The sequence below is a fragment of the Giraffa tippelskirchi genome, chromosome 8 (assembly GCF_054371585.1).
Source record: "Giraffa tippelskirchi isolate mGirTip1 chromosome 8, T2T-mGirTip1v1.2.pri, whole genome shotgun sequence".
Lineage (NCBI taxonomy): Eukaryota > Metazoa > Chordata > Mammalia > Artiodactyla > Giraffidae > Giraffa > Giraffa tippelskirchi.
Genome location: NC_137282.1, coordinates 87,554,716 through 87,573,858, shown reverse-complemented (window position 1 = coordinate 87,573,858; position 19,143 = coordinate 87,554,716). Strand labels below are relative to the sequence as shown.

The window sequence follows — 19,143 nt, the reverse complement described above, 5'->3', positions numbered from 1 at the left end:
TAATTAACTCTTTTTTTCTCTTGCTGTCTTTAGATTCTCTTTAACTGTATATGTTAATTATATGTCTTCGTGTGGGTCTGTTTGGGTTCATTTTATTTGGGACTCTCTGTGATTCATCTACCCGGATATCTTTTTCCTTTTAGGTTTGGGAAGATTATAGTCTTAATTTCTTCAAATACATTTTAGACTCCCTTCTCTCTTCTCCTTTGGGAATCCGTATCATGCATAGGTTGGCATGTTTTATATGATCCCACAGATATCATATGTTGCTTTCATTTTTTTTCCATCTGTCTTTCTGTTTGCTGTTCTGATTAGGAGATTTCCATTATTCTATCTTCCAAATAACTTATTTGTTCTTCCGTGTCATTTAGTCTGCTCTTCATTGTGTGTAGATTGATTTTTATCTTGGCAATTGAATTGTCTATTTTTGATTGGTTCATCTTTATGGTTTCTAGTTCTTTGTTACAGTAATCTTCAGTTCTGTTGATAATCATTCTTGAGCATTTCTATTACCTCCTTTTTTGAACTCTGTCTAGTAGGCTGGTGATGTCTGTTTCATTCATTCAGGTGATTTCTCTTATTCCTTTAATTGGGAGTAGTTTCTCTGCCTTTCCAGTTTACTTAACTTTCTCTAGTTCTATGAATTTAGGAGAATTCAATTACCTACTGTGGCCTTGAAGGGGTGTTTTTATGTGGTAGCATCTCTGTGGATTGCGTGTGTTCAACATTTTTGGAGTGTGGGCTGAATTTGGTACGGATGCAGCCGCATCTTTCTTTTCTCAGAGTGCTGCCCATTATCCCCTTGATTGGTGTTGGTGGACTTAAAGCCTATGCAACATGTGAGACCAGGTTTTCTCTCTGTGCTGTGGCTCTCTCCACCCTGTCAGGGATGGGGGTCTACCCTCCAGCTGTTTCAGTAGAAGCCCTGAAGGTTAGGTTTGATCAGGCTCCATTGCCCTTGAGGCATGCCCTGTTCCAGAAGAGGCTGTTGCTGACACAAGTGTGACGTATGTGTACACAGAGGACCTTTGCTTTATATGTAGGCATCCATGGCTCTGCTCAGTAGCAGCCCAAGGTGGCATCCCTTTCTCTGTTGTGTTTGCACTAGATCTAGTGCAAGCCTGTGGTGTATCTGTTTTTTTATCCCACATTTTCTTTATCAGTTCATTTGTCAGTGGACACTTGGGTTGCTTTCATATCTTGGTTATTGTGAGTAATGAAGAAGAGAGTGCAGATGTCTCTTCGTGATCTTGTTTTCAATTCCAGAAGTAGGACTACTGGATAACATGGTAGTTTTATTATTTTTTCCAGCTCCTTTCTGGAATCGGAGTGCTTGTATTGGCATCTTGACATTAATATTAATTTTGTGACTTTCACCATGGTTAGTAAATTATAATTCTCAAGTTTCCACATTGTTAAGCTGGGAATTCTCTGCTGGCTCAGATGGTAAAGAATCTGCCTTCAATGCAGGAGACCCAGGTTCGATCCTTGAGTCAGGAAAATTCCCTGGAGGAGGGAATGGCTGCCCACTCCAGTATTATTGCCTGGAGAATTACATGGACAAAGGAGCCTGGCGGGCTATGGTCCATGGGGTCGCAGAGAGTCAGACATGACTGAGCTACTAACACAGCTGGGAGTAATAGAATTTACTTTATAGGATTGTTGGGAGGAAAAAATAATTTCATGTGTGTAAAATGTTTAGAAAATGTCTGGGACATAAGTGCTTAATAAATATCAGCTAGATATGCTATCTAGCCATTATGAAGAATGTCATCCATTAGATGGAATTATCAGGTTTTGTAGACTGGTGTGCTGGAGATGGTTTCAATTGTCTTATGAGAGAGAGCTGATTGTGCAATCTCTTCCTGACCTTGCGTTTAGTGATGAAACAATGATGGCTTAAAATCAGTCACATTGGGAGTACTGTATTCACAACCCACAGAAATTTGCAAATACTATGAATCTGGGCTCCCTCCCACCCCCTACCTCCCTGCGCTTAGTTGTTAAACGTTTACTAGCACAATGTTGCTTATGTTTATTAGAAAAACTTTTATCTCTAGCAGATGATTCTTTGGATTCATGGATACTCTGAAACAGTTTTCCATTTTCTTCACACTGAGTAGGATCAGAAGCTTTTCTTCTAATCAAGAAATCTTACAACCTACACTGTTTTTATTTTTTAAAAATTATTTACTCTTTTAAAGTTTTTAGTTATTTGGGGGGGCTGTGCTGGGTCTTTGCTGCGCATGGGTTTTCTCTAGTTGCGGAGAGCAGGGGCTGTTCTCTAGTTGTGGTACACGGGCTTCTTATTGCAGTGGCTTCTCTTGTTGCACAGAATGGGCTCTAGGATTAGTGGGCTCAGTTGTTGTAATGACAGGCTTAGTTGCAGAGTCTTTCCAGACCAGGGTTCAAACTCATGTACCCTGCATTAGCAGGAGGATTCTTAACCACTGCATCACCAAGGAAGTCCTACACTGTTTTCAGAATGCTGGACTAGTCAGGAGGTCTATGCTTCTTTCCTGGCTCTAACACTTACCAGTTCACTCTGGGAAAATCTTTAAATTTTCTGAGCCTTGGTTTTCTTGCCTGTAAAATGTTAAAAATAATGTCTGAGTTGCTTATGGATTTATGTTTAAATGAAGCAATACATATGAAAGTACTTTATAAAATTAAAACACTATGCAAATTATTTTTATCATATGGTACTATTTAAAGGGAAGCCTAACAATAAAAATCTTTCTATTTTACACTTTTGGGAAACCCACTGGGAAGGTCAAAGTGCATTACAGTTTCTTGACAAATGATTTCATCCTTGCAGAAAATACTGGTAACATCTCTTAGTGTCTGCAGAGCAATTTTTTTTCATTAAAAAATCAATAGAAAATTGCTTTTCAATATATCCCTACAAAGACTGCTTCCTGGGACTATATGCAAAAATCTATTACCCTTAAAGTCTTCTTTGGATGATTTTCTAACTTTTTTTTTTGACTCAGAAGATAAAAATAAGGTGTGAAATTATTTGTGTTCAGGCAATAACACACACATTATTCTGTATCTTCCCAGCAAACTATGCTCTTCATGAATGACTATTTCACAGTGTTGTAACCCTCAGATTTCACAGTAAACTAAATACACTGAAATCGAGAATTTGTTACTGTTGCTAAATTCCATGTGTTAACCCTCCTCAGCTAGTCTTCCAGTTGAAAGAGGAAAATTTGGTCTTTTACCAGCAAGGAGACAGAAAGTAAATGCCACAGAGAAGACAATGAATGCTCTAAGACCTCCAAGGTCTTAGAAAAATGTCATTTCATGTGTGAAAAAACATAATGTACCTGTGTTGAGAAGGATCTGTGGTTATTTTAGTCATGTAGCTGCTTTGTTTTTTATTCCTAAGGAAGTTTTATTGATAAGTTTTATGGCCTTAAAGATACTCCGTTCAGATTCATGTTTACTTGAATTGTATTATAACTTTATTTTGTGCCAGGCTTGCTAGTTATTCTTCTAGAGCTGTTTTTCCCAAGTGTTAATATATCCAGTGGTGTGTACTCCTTTACCATTATATTTTCCATTGTTGAATAAATTGGGAAATGTGTTTAAATTTAAGTAGATTTCTTTAACAGTAGTTTAAAATGTCCATTTGTACACTGGCTTTCCCAGAGGGAAGTGTACTATAAAGTGTTTTCCAACTTTAGAGCATTGCTCATCTAAGAACAGTTAAGGGAAGAGTATGCCCTAGAGTACATGTTGGTAAACCATTCTAGGCAGGTTGTTAGGTGAGCTAAAAACTAGAGTGTGATAAACACCATTTAGAAGTGGTTCAAAGGAGGGAATGATCATTCAAGGCTCGATGGAATCAGGGGGGCTGCATGAAGGAAGTCTTGAGCTGGGCCATGAATAATGAGGGGAAATTTGACAGGCAGGCTTTGTAGGTGGGAGCTTTACAGGTGAAGGAAGAGGCAGGAACAAAACACACAGAGATGGGAAAGCACAAACTCTATTTAAGGAGTGGCAAGTGTCTCTTGCTGCCTCCACAAGGGGATCTTAAGTTCAAGTAAACATTCCCCAGATGACTACAGGCAATACTTGTTTCTAGTTTACCAATGAGAATGTAGGACAGAGCAGTATGAGGCTTTCTATTTTATAGTCATAGTTGTAGCAACAGTCCATATAGCAGTCTACACAATCATTAATACAGATGTCCAGTATTTTCTTTCCTCTCCTCTGCCAAGTGATGGCTGAGGTATAAGATCAGGAGACTGGTAGTGGGCAGATAAAGGAGTCCCCCCAAGGCTTAGAAGCTCTATGTCTCACTGGTGCCACTTGCTCTTGTTACAACTCCATAGGCAGAACTTACAATGTCCCCGCATGGGATGTACTCAAAGAGTCACCATACTTATGTTTAAAGCATGGTTTATCTTTGAGCATTTAGAGTTGCTTCTTATCCAGATGCAGTTTACCAGTCAGGTCATGTTAACCATGAGAAATTTTACTTGTGTAACATAGTTGATATAATATTCTTTGATTTCCAAGGAAACAGAGCTTAATCAAAGGTCTAACTCTGAAGCTGTGCTGTTTCCACACAGCCCTGAAATATTAAGTTAGCAAGGAGACTAGGCAAATGATCTTGGATTCCACCTAGAATTTAGATTCAAGTAACTTCTGTATTGACATATATTTATTTATAATAATCTCTTATGATCCTTTGTATTTCTCTGGTATTGATTGTAACTCTTTTTCATTTCTAATTTTATTGATTTGAGTGCTTTTTCTTTTTTCCTTGGTGAGTCTGGGTCTGGCTAAAGGTTTATCAATTTTATCTTTTCAAAGAATTAGCTTTTAGTTTCATTTTTTCTATTTTTTTCAACCCTAGTTCATTGATTTCTGCTCTGATCTTTGATTTCTTTCCTTCTACTAATTTTGGGTTTTGTTTGTTCTTTCTCTAGCTCCTTTAGGTGTTAGTTTATTTGGGATTTTTCTTGTTTCCTGATGTAAGGTTATATTGCTATAAACTTCCCCTTTACAGCTGCTTTTACTGTGTCCCATATGTTTTGAATCATTGTGTTTTCATTTTCATTTGTCTCCAGGTACTTTTTTATTTCCTCTTTGATTTGGTTGTTTAGTAGCGTATTGTTAAGCTTCCACATGTTTGTGTGTTTACAGTCTTTTTTTCCTTGTAGTTGATTTCTAATCTCATAGTGTTGTGGTCAGAAAAGATTCTTGATATGATTTCAATTTTCTTAAATTTACCAAAGCTTGTTTTGTGGTCTAGCATGTGATCAACTTGGAGAATGTTCCATGACACTTGAAAAGAATGTATATACTGTTCCTTTTGGATGAAATGCTTTATAAATATCAATTAAGTTCATCTGGTCTAGTGTATCCTTTAAGGTCTATTTCCTTTATTGATTTTCTGTCTGGATGATCTATTGATGAAAGTGGGGTGTTAAAGTCTCCCTTTATTATTGTGTTACTGTTTATTTCTCCTTTTATGGCTGTTAGTATTTGCCTTATATATTGAGGTGCTGCTATGTTAGGTGCATATGTATTTATACTTATTACATTACATCTTCTTGGATTGATACCTTGATCATTATGTAGTGTCCTTTTTAAGAGGTTTTTTTTTTTAATCCATCTATTTTGTCTTAAGTAGTATTACCCCCAGATTTCCTTTGATTTCCATTTGCACGGAATACTTTTTCTCATCCCCTCCCTTTCTATCTGTATGTGTCCCTAGATCTGATGTGGGTATCTTATTTATGGGTCTTGTTTTTGTATCTATTCAGTCAGTCTGTGTCTTTTGGTTGAAGCATTTAATCTATTTCCATTTAACACTTATTGATATGTATGTTCTTATTGCCATTCTGTTAATTGTTTCGGATTTGTTTTTGTAGGTCTTTTTTCTTCCCTTCCTCCTTTGTTCTTGTCTCTTGTGATGACTAAATTTACTCTTGTGTTTTCTTTGTGTGTGTATCTATCGTGGATTTTTGGTTTGCAGTTACCATGAGGTTTTGATATAGCAGTCTATGTCTATAAACAAGGTTGTTTTAGGTTGCTGTTTTTTTTTAAATTTCATTTTCAATATCCTACATTTGTACTCTCCTCAAGATGACTGGTTTTGATATCATTTTATGTGTGAATGATTTTCTACCATTACTGAATGTTGGCCTTTACCAGTGAGCTTTTCCATTTGTAATTGTCTTCCTTCTAGTTGTGACCTTTCCACCTAGAGAAGTTCCTTTAGCATTTGTTGCAAAATTGGTTTTATCTGGTGGTGCTGAATTCTATTAGCTTTTCTTTGTTCGTAAAGCTTTTGATTTCTCCATCAAATCTGAACAGGAGTCTTCTTGGTTGTAGGTTCTTCCCTTTAATCACTTTAAATATATCCTGCCACTCTCTTTTGACCTTCTGTGGAGTTTCTGCTGAAAAAAATCAGCTGATAAACTTGTATGTTATTTGTTGCTTTTCCTAGTATTATCACTTTGTCTTTAATTTTTGTCAGTTTGATTACTGTAAGTCTATGTGTGTTCCCCCTTGGGTTTATCCTTCCTGGGGGGAGTCTCTGCTTCCTGGACTTGGGTGACTGTTTCCTTTCTCATGTTAGGAAAGTTTCAGCTATTATTTCTTCCATTATTTCTCAGGTCCTTTCTCTCTTCTCCTTATGATACCCCTATATTGCTAATGTTAGTGCATTTAATATTGTCCCAGAAGTCTCTTAAGATTGTCCTCATTTCTTTTCATTCTTTTTTAAAATTCTGTTCCACAATAGTGATTTATACCATTCTGTCTTCAAGCTCACATATACATTCTCCTGCCTTATTTATTCTGGTGTTTTTTCCTCCTAGTGTACTTTTAATTTTACTTATTGTATTGCTCATCTCTGTTCTTTAGTTCTTCACTAAACATTTATTGTATCTTCTTGTTCTGTGCCCCTGTTCATTTTTTTTTTTTTGAGATCTTGGGTCATCTTTACTATCATTTCTCTGAATTCTGTTTCAGGAAGATGTCTACCTCCACTTCACTTAGTTGTTCTTCTGGGGTTTTATCTTGTTCCTTCATCTGGGATATATTCCTCTGCCATCTTTTTCTTTGTTTCTGTGGCTTCCATTCTGCAGGATGCAGGGTTGTAGCTCTTTCTGCTTCTGCTGGTCTGCCCCCTTGTGGATGAGGCTGGTCTCAGGGGCTTGTGCTGGCTTCCTGGGGAGAGGACTGGTTTGTGTCCACTGCTGGGTGAAGCTGGGTCTTGTTCCTCCTCTGGGCAGGGCCATGTCAAGGGTTGTGTTTAGTGACCAGCTGTGGGCTTAGAAAAACTTTAGGCAGCCTGCCAGCTGATGGGTGGACTAGGTTCCCTCCCTGTTGGTTGTTTGGCCTGAGGTGTTCCAGCACTGGAGCCTATAAGCTGTTGGGTGGGGCCAGGTCTTGGTGAGAAAATGGTGGCCTCCAGGAGAGCTCATGCCAATAAGGACCCTCCAGAACTATTGATACCTGTGGTGAGTCACAGCCACCTGCTGCTGTTTCTGTAGGAGACCCTCCAATACAAGCAGGTAGGTCTGACCCAGGGTCTTATGAGGTCACTACTTTTTCTCCTGGGTTCTCAAGACCTTGTATGTGCTTATATGACCTTGTATGTGCCCTCCAAGAGTAGAATTTTTGTTTTCCCCAGTCCTGTGGAAGTCTTGTGATCAAACCCAGTTGCCTTCAAAGCCAGATGTTCTGGGGGCACTTCCTCCCAATGCTAGACCCCCAGACTAGGGAGCCTGATGCAGGACTCAAAACTGTCGCTCCTATGGGAGAATCTCTGTAATATAACCATATTTCTGTTTGTGGGTTGCCCACCTTGTGTGTATAGCGTTTGATTTTATCACAATTTCACCTCTCCAGGAGCTGGAACCTTCTGTGGAAGAATCTCTGCTTCATGATTTTCCTGTTTTCAGGGTCCTACACAACCTGCCTAACTAGCTTCCCTCCCAGTCTTGACTTCTTATCAGCCTCCCATTATGACAAAGAGCTTGTCTGACAAACTGACTTGTTCCAATGTGTGAATGGTAGAGGGAGAGCTGTTTTTCCCTTCTAGGCAACAGGCTTAAGCTCTCCCCATTCTCACAAACAAACACCCCCACATGTGTCATGCATGCTTTGATGCATCCAAAATATGGCTGTAAGAATCCAGGAAAGCCAGCAGGATATTTTTGTGCTGGGATCTTGTTTCCTTAAAAAAAGAAGTAAGGAGCTGTTTCCTCTGTTTCTGTATTTCAGCCCAGATCAAAAATCACACACATTGCTACTGTGTTTAAGCTACTGTGCTAAGCTCTCCTTACAAGGAGAAGAACTCAAGAGTATGCAGTCTGATTGAGGATGTTTTTCTGTTGTGTTTGATAACAGAAGGATACCATCACAAATCCAAGAAAATAAATTTATTAAACTTTGAAGGAAAAAAATCCACAGACATAAAGAAAGTTAAATATAAACTGCAGGACACAACTAGTCATACTAGTGAATAATGGCTTGTGTGGCCAGCAAAGTACCAAAATGACATTCGGAGACTGATTGAGGTATTTAGCTATTTTTGGCTATAGAAATGTTGTCAGCCTACTGTGAAATGGTAAGATAGTTTCCCCAAACACACAGTTTTAAGTTGAATTAGGTTCTACATAGATGAAATTGTCTATGAAACTAAATTATGTAGCTCTTAGAGAAAACCATAGCAGCAAGATAGCAGAAAAACTATTGAACATTTATTACAAGTAACATGTTGAACACCCAATTCTAGTTTTTCACTGTCCTTCCTGCAAGAAAGAAGGAATTTAAAATTACCAACCATTAAGCTTATTTTCTAAAAAGGTCTGAGATAAATGGAAAATATGCTTTTTAAGTTAAAGCTAACTTTAAAGTTTTATTAACTTTTAAAAAATACTTAAAGTGAGAAGCATTCATGGGTGAGATGAGTCTTCTCTTTTTGACAAACCTTTTGCGGAGCAATGCCAATGCTCCTGTGAATGATGTTTAATTTATTAAGGGATTGAGCAATAACTTATAAATTACTCAGACCTCTTTCTCTTCTAACTACCAGCTTTAAGGCCAATTCACTCAGGGGGGAGGTAAAAAATGATGAAACTCATTTTACTGCTTTAATTAAATCCTATAAAAGATGTGGTGCGGAAGAAAGTTTCTGCTATGGGTTTAAATAAATTTTTGAGTTATCTTTCAGGATTTAAATCTTGGGTTGTTTTGTTTGTTTTTCATTATCACTAACAATGAGCATGTATCTGGCTGTCGGCTATGAAAAAAAAACCTACTTCTTGAACTTTTATTCCATAATCTGGTTAACTTCACTTTGACCAGCTTCAACTTACAAAATGCTTCTTGTTCCTATTCCTTCCTTAGATAAATATGACATATGAGACATTGTGGTGGAGGTTCTAAGGCTTGACTCTTATGATATGCATGCACTAAGACACTTTTTCCCAGGGTACTGCAGTGATTAAGCATCCTGGTCAATAGGAACGAGCTGTAATTTCTACTTCTCTTAGTATGTAGCCCTCTGACATGAACCAAAACTTGGGTAAGAAAAGGTTTTTTGTTGTTGTTCTTCTGTGGGTTTTTTTTTTTGGTTCATGGTAAGTTGACTTGTGCAAACATTTAAAATTTCTAAATTAACAAATATTTGTTTACAAATTCAGATAAGATAAGTACTTTCCAATAATGCAGCTAACTACAATCATTTCAGAATCACTTAAAGAATTTTAGGAGGTATAAAAAGGGCCTTGTAAAAAACTAGTTTTTCTTCAGGTGCATTGACCAAAGCATTAAACCAGCTTTAGACTGCAGTTATTACATTCTTTAGATGGGTTGGCATGAACTACAGTACACCGTGTATAGTGTAATAGAAAATAGCCATGCTTAAAGTGTAAATTATTAAAAATATCTTTATCCATTTTATGCCAAAATAAATGTTTTACATATCCAAACTATTTCTTGTCTCCTTACCTATGATTTTAGTTCCCAATTGTTAAAAAAAATTAGCCTGTGCTATGATTTGCATTCAATCTTCCTGAACTGCAAAAGCCACCTGATTTTTCGCTTTTCCAAAAAGCATGATTAACTATACATTAAAAAACATAGCCATTCAATGCTTAGTAGCACAAAATTAACACCCACAATAACAAGACAATTACTGCCACTAAATAGTCTTTGAGACAGTTCTTTAAAATATTTACAATTCACAACAGGAATATCTATCTGATTAAGGATTCTTTTTTTAATATCATGTTTCAACATTTCAGGAAAAGGCATTTAGAATTCATATTCCCCACCCTCAACTCACCCCCTCCCCAAAAAAGTTTAAACATTGTTTTGGTTTAAGCACTTATGCCCCAGCCAGCTCTGTGCCATTCAATGGGTAGCTCATGGGAAATCAAAGAAAAGCTACGGCATGATTTTGTTGAGTTGGTCTGTGCTCACATAGCCACATGATGAGAGAAACTCTTTGTCAGGCAAGGGCAGGGCAGTCGCATTGAGTACGAGGCCCTGTGGAGACTGTACTATATGAATGGAGGTATAATCTGGGACAGGTATCTCAGAACTTGGAACATGTTCTGCTGTCCCCGACCTCCCGGCTGTAGTGGTAAGGCTTTCTGTGGTGATGTAAATGTCTTCCTGGTTAAAGCTTGGCTCTACATGTGATTCAGCCTCGACGTGAGGGGCCAGGGCAATGTACTTTTTGGCGTCTACCTCGCAGAAGTAAGCATTGTCCATGATGAAGTTTGCTTGGCAGGGTGTGACCACTTCTGGGTGCATGTCACACTGGGGGTTCCCAGTCTTATTCTTTTGGCCTGGGGAAAGGACCACATTCCCTGCTGGTGTAATGTCGCTTACCTGGGCATAGAAATCAATGTTTGCCAATGAACTTGGATTGCTGAGCTGTGTATGGACACCTTGATGAGTTGACTCAGTTCCACCAATAGAGAGTGGTCTTGGTTTGTTTTCCTCTACTAGGGTAACACTGGGCTGCTGGCTAGCAGGGGCAGCATCATTAGAAGGTGAGTTATTTTGATTCTTCTGATCAAGGCACAAGATATCTGCTTCCTCTTTTAACCTTTGTGGCTGAGCAACCTCTGAGGTACCATCACACATGTCACTGACATGGAAATCAGTCTCCAGAATGTCAGGTTCATAACAGCTGGTACGCCCAGAGTCATCATCCTTTGCCCCAAAGATATTGAGTGATTTTTCATGGTCATTGCTCAGAAGTCTGTCTATGTCTGACCCTTCAGTCTTTTCATCAGGGTCATCAATATCTAGTTCAATAAATTCAACCCAAGAGTCATCATTGTAGAATTCGTGTTTATAGTTGTCATGAATGGCTAAGATTGTATTTACCTCTTCTAATTTTCCTTCCTATAAAATAGAAAAAAAAGATCTATGAAAATAAACTCACAATTGATTTAACAAATAATATTGAGTCTAATCAGTAACGAAATCATATAACAAACCATATAACAAATACATTAGTGAAGAACTTTTCTTTTTAAAATTATTTTCCATTATGGTTCATCATAGGATACTGAACATAGTTCTCTGTGCTATACAGAAGGACCTTGTTGTTTATCCACTCCATATATAATAGCTTATATCTGCTAACCCCAATATCCCACACCATCCCTCCTCCAACCCTCTCCCCCTTGGCAATCACGAGTCTATTCTCTATGTCTGTGAGTCTGTTTTTGTTTTGTACATAGATTCATTTGTATCATATTTTAGATTCCACATATAAGTAGTAACATGGTATATGTCTTTCTCTTTATGATTTACTTCACTTAGTATGATAATCTCTAGTTGCATCTTGTTGCTACAAATAGCATTATTCATTCTTTTTTAAATGGCTGAGTAGTATTCCACTGTATATATGTACCACATCTTTATTCATTCATCTGTTGATAGACATTTAGGTTGTTTCCCAGTCTTGGCTATTGTGAGTAGTGATTCTATGAACACAGGGGTTCATGCATCTTCTTGGATGAATTTTGTCTGGATATATGTCTAGAAGTGGGACTGTTGGATCACTGTTGCTGTTATTCAGTCACCAGTCGTGTCTGACTCTTTGCGACCCCATGGACTGCAGCACGCCAGGCCTCCCTGTCCCTCCCCATCTTCCAAAGTTTGCCGAAGTTCATGTCCATTGCATTAGTGATGCCATTCAGCCGTCTTATCCTCTGATGCCCTCTTCTCCTTCTGCCCTCAATCTTTCCCAGCATCAGGGACTTTTGCAACGAGTTTGCTGTTCTCATCACATGAACAAAATACTGCTGCTTCAGCATCAGTCCTTCCAATGAATATTCAGGATTGATCTCCCTTAAGACTGACTGGTTTGACCTCCTTGCTTCCCAGGGGACTTTCAGGAGCCTTCTCCATCACCACAGTTCGAAGGCATCAATTCTTTGGTGCTCTGCCTTCTTTACAATTCATCTCTCACAACTGTATGTGACCACTGGGAAGGCCATAGCTTTGACTATACGGACCTTTGTCAGCAGAGTAATGTCTCCACTTTTCATCACACTGTCTAGGTTTGTCATAGCTTTCCTGCCAGCAAAAGGCTTGAATCATATGGTAATTCTTTAGTTTTCTGAGAAATCTCCATACTGTAAATATTTTCCACAGTGGCTATACCAACTTACATCCCAACAGTGTAGGAGGGTTCCCTTTTGTTCACATTCTCTTTAGCATCTGTTATTTGTAGTTTTTAATGATGGCCATTCTGACTGGTGTGAGGTGGTACCTCACTGTAGTTTTGATTTGTACTTCTCTAATAAATAGAAACGTTTAACATCTTTTCATGTGCCTATTGGCCATTTGTATTTCTTCTTTGAAGAAATGTCTGTTTAGGTCTTCTGCCCAGTTTTCGATTGAGTTTTTATTGTTGTTGTTGAGTTGCAAGAGCTGTTTTCATATTTTGGAAATGAAGCCCTTGTTGGTCTCATTTGAAAATACTTTCTTATTGTGTAGGTTCTTTTCCTTTATGGTTTCTTCTGCTGTGCAAAAGTTTGTAAGTTTGATTAAGTCCCATTTGTTTATTTTCGCTTTTATTTCTATTGCCTTGGGAAACTGACCTAAGAATACATTGATATGATTTATGTCAGAGAATGTTTTGCCTATGATCCCTTCTAGGAGCTTGATGGTATGTATGTGTTAGTTGCTCAGTCGTGTCCAACTCTTTGTGACCCCAAGGACTATAGCCCAGGGTGCATATATGTTGATGAGTATAAAGTTCTTGTATTGATCCCTTTATCTTTATATAGTGTCCTTTATCTTTTTTATGGCCTTTATTTTAAGGTATGTTTTGTCTGACATGTGTATTGTGATTCCCACTTTGTCATTTCCATTTGCATGAAATCTTCTCCCATCACTTTCAATCTGTGTGTCCTTTGCTCTAAACTGGGTCTCTTGTAGGCAACATAATGTAGGCTCTCATTTTTTCACACAGTCTGCCACTCTGTATAGTCTGATTGGGACATCTCGTCCACTGACATTTAAGGTAATTATTAATTGATATGTATTTATTGCTATTTTAAGTCCCGCTTTCCCATTGATTTTTAAATTTCTTCCTTGTCCCTTTTCTTCTCTTGTGGTTTGAATTATTTTTGTATTATGTTCTTTCTGGTTTTTGTGAATCTGTTGTATGTTTTTAATTTGTAGTTACCTTGTTTTTCAAGTATGTATATACCGTATTATATTCTACCTGCCTTAGACTAGTAATCATACAGGCTCAAATATATTCTAGGAAATGATAAAAAAAATTTACATTTTTGAACTCTTTTCTCCCACATTTTAGGATTTTGATGTCCTCTTACATGTTCATGTTCATCCTTTTGCTGTTCATTTTTGTTATCATCCCTTTCACAGACATTTAAAAAAAAACTGTATACTGGCTTATTTAGGTGATTTGCTTTCTAACCGTGATTTCCTCTTCTCTATATTCTTCTTACTTCTTTTATATTTAGAGAAGGACTTTCAATATTTCCTTTGTTTGTGTGTATGCTCAGTCATGTCTGACTCTTTGTGATCCCATGGACTATAGCCCGCTACGCTTCTCTATCTATGGAATTTTCCAGGCAAGAATACTGGAATGGTTTGCCATTTCCTTCTCCAGGTGACTACCCATCCCAGGGATTGAACCTGCATCTCCTGCATTGACAGGTGGGTTCTTTACTAGCTGAGCCACCAGGGAAGCCCTTTAGGTAGGGAAGACTGTTCAGTTCAGTTGCTCAGTTGTGTCCAACTCTTTGTGACCCCATGAACTGCAGCATGCCAGGCTTCCCTGACCATCACCAACTCCTGGAGTTTACTCAAACTCATGTTCATTGAGTTGGTGATGCCATCCAACCATCCCATCCTCTGTTGTCCCCTTCTACTCCCGCCTTCAGTCTTTCCCAGCATCAGGGTCTTTTCCAATGAGTCAGTTCTTTGCATCAGGTGGCCAAAGTAATGGAGTTTCAGCTTCAGCATCAGTCCTTAAAATGAATATTGAGGAATGATTTCTTTAGGATTGACAGGTTTGATCTCCTTGCAGTCCAAGGGATTCTCAAGACTCTTCTCCAACACCACAGTTCAAAAGCATCAATTCTTTGGTGCTCAGCTTTCATCATAGTCCAACTCTGACATCCATACACGACTATTGGAAAAACCATAGCTTTGAGTAGATGGGCCTTTGTTGGCAAAGTAATGTATCTGCTTTTTAATATGCTGTCTAGGTTGGTCATGGCTTTTCTTCCAAGGAGCAAGCATCTTTTAATTTCATGGCTGCAGTCACCATCTGCAGTGCTTTTGGAGCCCCCAAAAATAAAGTCTGTCACTGTTTCCATTGTTTCCCCACCTATTTTCCAGGAAGTGATGGGACCAGATGCCATGATCTTAGCTTTCTGAATGTTGAGTTTTAAGCCAACTTTTTCACTCTCCTCTTTCACTTTCATCAAGAAGCTCTTTAGTTCTTCTTCACTTTCTGCCATAAGGGTGGTATTATCTGCATATCTGAGGTTATTGATATTTCTCCTGGCAATCTTGATTCCAATTTGTGCTTCATCCAGCCCAGCATCTCCCATGATGCACTCTGCATATAAGTTAAATAAGCAGTGTGACAATATACAACCCTGATGTATTCCTTTCTCTATTTGGAACCAGTCTATTCCATGTCCAGTTCTAACTGTTGCTTCTGACCTGCATACAGATTTCTCAGGAGGCAGGTCCAGTGATCTGGTATTCCCATCTCTTTTAAGAATTTTCCACAGTTTGTGATCCCCACAGTCAAATGCTTTGGCATAGTCCATAAAGCAGAAGTAGATGTTTTTCTGGAACTCTCTTGCTTTTTCGATGATCCAATTTGGCAATTTGATCTCTGGTTCCTCTGCCTTTTCTAAATCCAGCTTGAACATCTGGAAGTTCTTGGTTCACGTATTGTTGAAGCCTGGTTTGGAGAATTTTGAGCATTACTTTACTAGCATGTGAGATGAGTGCAATTGTGTGGTAGTTTGAACATTCTTTAGCATTGCCTTTTTTTGGGATTGGAATGAAAACTGACCTTTTCCAGTCCTGTGGCCACTGCTGAGTTTCCAAAATCTGCTGGCATATTGAGTACAGCACTTCCACAGCATCATCTTCTAGGATTTGAAATAGCCCAACTGGAATTCCATCATCTCCACTAGCTTTGTTCACAGCGATGCTGCCTAAAGCCCACTTGACTTCATATTCCAGGATGTCTGGCTCTAAGTGAGTGATCACACCATTGTGGTTATCTGGGTCATGAAGATCTTTTTTGTATGGTTCTTCTGTGTATTCTTGCCACTTCTTCTTAATATCTTCTGCTTCTGTTAGATCCATACTATTTCTGTCCTTTATTGTGCCCATCTTTGCATGAAATGTTCCCTTGGTATCTATGATTTTCTTGAAGAGATCTCTAGTCTTTCCCATTCTATTGTTTTCCTCTATTTCTTTGTATTGATCACTGGGGAAGGCTCAGAGTATAAACTCCTTATTGCCAAATTCAGATTTAAATTGAAGAAAGTAGGGAAAACCACTGGACCATTCAGGTATGACCTAATGGTTGTTCTTTCAGGGGAATTTTCTTGGTTTAAATGGGAATTGTTCCTCTGCTTCTTCATTTTAATTATTTCTCTTATTCTGTGAGTTTAGGAGAAATAATGATCTATGGTCTTACAGGACTAGTTATATGTGATATTGTTCTATCTAGCCTTGACTAGACAGACCTTTGTTGGCAAAGTAATGTCTCTTTTTTAATATGCTGCCTAGGTTGGTCATAGCTTTTCTTCCAAGGAGCAAACGTCTTTTAATTTCATGGCTGCAATCACCATCTGTAGTGATTTTGGAGCCCCCAAAAATAAAGTCTCTCACGTTTCCACTGTTTCCCCATCTGTTTGCCACGAAGTGATGGGACCAGATGCCATGATCTTAGTTGTCTGAATGTTGAGCTTTAAGCCAACTTTTTCACTCTCCTCTTTCACTTTCATCAAGAGGCTCTTTAGTTCTTCACTTTCTGCCATAAGGGTGGTGTCATCTGCATATCTGAGGTTATTGATATTTCTCCCGGCCATCTTGATTCCAGCTTGTGCTTCCTCCAGCCCAGTGTTTCTCATGATGTATTTTGCATATAAGTTAAATAAGCAGGGTGACAATATACAGCCTTGATGTACTCCTTTTCTTATTTGGAACCAGTCTGTTGTTCCATGACCAGTTCTAACTGTTGCTTCCTGACCTGCATGCAGGTTTCTCAAGAGGCAGGTCAGGTGGCCTGATATTCCTATCTCTTTCAGAATTTTCCACAGTTTATTGTGATCCACACAGTCAAAGGCTTCCCTGGTGTCTCAGTGGTAAAGAATATGCCTGCCAATGCAGGAGATATGGGTTTGATCCCTGGGTTGGGAAGATACCCTGGAGAGCGAAATGGCAATCCACTCTAGTAGTTTGTTTTTATTATGGATGCCTGTCACTTTTTCCCTCAATATCTGCTGGCCTTATTCCCTTAATAAGGAGAGTGTGCAGGTGTGATAGCTGGTGCCCAATCCCGGGGTAATCGGTGGTGGCTCATGTGTGCTCCTGCAGCATGTGATGGGAGCAGAGGTGGCTCACAGTCGCTCCTTGAGTCTACAAGGAAGGTGGTGTCAGCTCATGACCACTCCTGAAGTATAGGGGGGAGGGTAGTGGCTTGTGATAGCTCTTGGAGCTGGTGAGGGGGGGTGCCTGTTACCTGAGAGCAGACGCAGGGATAAAGGCTGCAAGGTCCCACCTCAACCCTCACCCAAACAATGGTGCCTGGCCTCTAAGATGGTCCAGGCTTCCACCCTGTACATCCTCAGGTGCGGTTACACCAAACTCCAGCCCCTTCAGGCTGTTTTTACACAACCAACCCAAGTCCTTTCCCTGGGTCTAATCTCTGGAGCCTGAGCGTTAGCACCCAGCTGCGGTGGACAGGGGTCTCTGGCTGAGGAATGCAGGGGAGTGGCACCGACCACCTGTTCAGGTTTTTCTTCATGCTGGCTGCTACAAACCAGTTCCTGTGTTCTTCTCTAAAGCTCTGAAGTTCCCCCTCTGTCCTGGCTGATCTCCCCACCAGTGAAGGGACTTCCTGGGGTGGAGTCCCTTTCTGATTTCTTTCTTTTTTCTTTTGTCCTACCCGGTTACATGGAGATTCTCTTGCCCGTTCAGGGTTCGGATGTCTTCTGCCAGTGTTCAGTTGATATTCTCTGAGGATCAATCCATATGTAGATGTATTTCTGGTAAATTTGTGGGAGGAGGTAAGCTTCATGTTCTACTACTCTGCCATCTTGATTCAGAAGTCAAGAACTTTTAAATACATAAGACATTCTCATAATTTTAAGGGATGTATTATTTAAAAGCTTTTTCCAGAAGGGATACAAAAAATTAAATGTGATACATATAGCTTGCAAAAGGTTTCAACATAAGGCTCTGTTCTTAAGGTAACATTTAATTAGTATTATGTACAACTTAGATACTTTATTAATTACCTTGAGGAGATCTGGATCAATTCCTTTGATCTTTGGAACTGGAACTGGGGGTAGAATCAACATCTTAATCCTTGAAAACAAAATTTTGTTTTGATATGTTATTCATTTTCATTTCAAAAGACAGAAATAAAATATTGACAATATTATTACTAATATAAAGTAACAGAATATTTGGAATAAGTGAACCTGAGAAAGAGAAGGGAAAGCATTAAGCAGTGAATGATGAGGCAAAACTACAGAATGGAAAAAACCAACCAAAAAATCTTCATCTGAAGTGAATTTAAATAAAATGTGGTTTTCCTATAACTTTTTCTTAATGTCTTCTATAACAGTCTCAGAATTGGGAGTTAGACATTTAATTCCATCTGAAGCCATTTTCCATGTCAGTTATAAGGAGGTAATTTTAATACATATCTCATCCATAATTGTTGGGGAAGGGGAGGAGAAAAAGCCAATCTATGTAGAGATATAATATGCACCCTAAAAAAAGAGTGGGCTGAGATAAGTTCATACCACAATGCTCACATGAATTATAAAATTATCTAAGACAATCTCATTAACCAGTATGTCATCACATGGTTCATTTCAGTTGGGAGAGACTAAATTTGAACTATTTCTAATCAGCACAGGTTTATATACACAATTCTATAATGCACTTAAATTTTCTGTTCCAGATGTTTACATTACTTTTTGACCATAATTTATTTCAATGTCTATTATGCCTGTCTTGTGCCTAATTGTATTCCCAGCACAGAGAAACATTACCTGAATAAATCTGAGTAAATCATTTGTCTATTTCATTAATAGTGCAAATAGAGTTTTCATTTTAAAATCAACATTGTGGCTCTGGAATAGAGATTATCCATTTCAACCTGATTTTTGGATATCAGATGATATTCTACTCTGTGTGAATAAATAGTCTGGTCTACTCAATAGGGAGGGCTTCCTAGGCAGCTCAGCTGGTAAAGAATCTGCCAGCAGTTCAGGAGAGCCCGGTTTGATCCCTGGGTTGGGAAGATCCCCTGGAGAAGAGCATGGCAACCCACTCCAGTATTCTTGCCTGGAGAATCCCCATAGACAGAGGAGCCTGGTGGGCTACAGTCCATGAGGTTGA

At 38.8% G+C, this 19,143-nt stretch overlaps 1 protein-coding gene across 10 annotated transcripts in view; it reads right to left on the bottom strand.

Moving 5' to 3' along the window:
• Window positions 1–298: 298 nt before the first annotated feature.
• Window positions 299–19,143, bottom strand: part of GHR (growth hormone receptor) — a 311,185-nt gene continuing 292,340 nt past the window's right edge. For 9 of the 10 annotated variants that reach the window (XM_081517552.1, XM_081517555.1, XM_081517556.1 and 6 more), the window contains 2 exons: window positions 18,030–18,099; window positions 8,397–11,394 (listed from right to left, as the gene is read on the bottom strand). In XM_081517552.1, the coding sequence (XP_081373678.1) occupies window positions 10,423–11,394; window positions 18,030–18,099 (1,042 nt within the window). In that variant the 3' untranslated portion in view covers window positions 8,397–10,422. Of the gene's footprint in view, window positions 2,587–8,396; window positions 11,395–18,029; window positions 18,100–19,143 lie in introns of those variants that run through there. The other variant, XM_081517560.1, reaches the window with a different exon arrangement.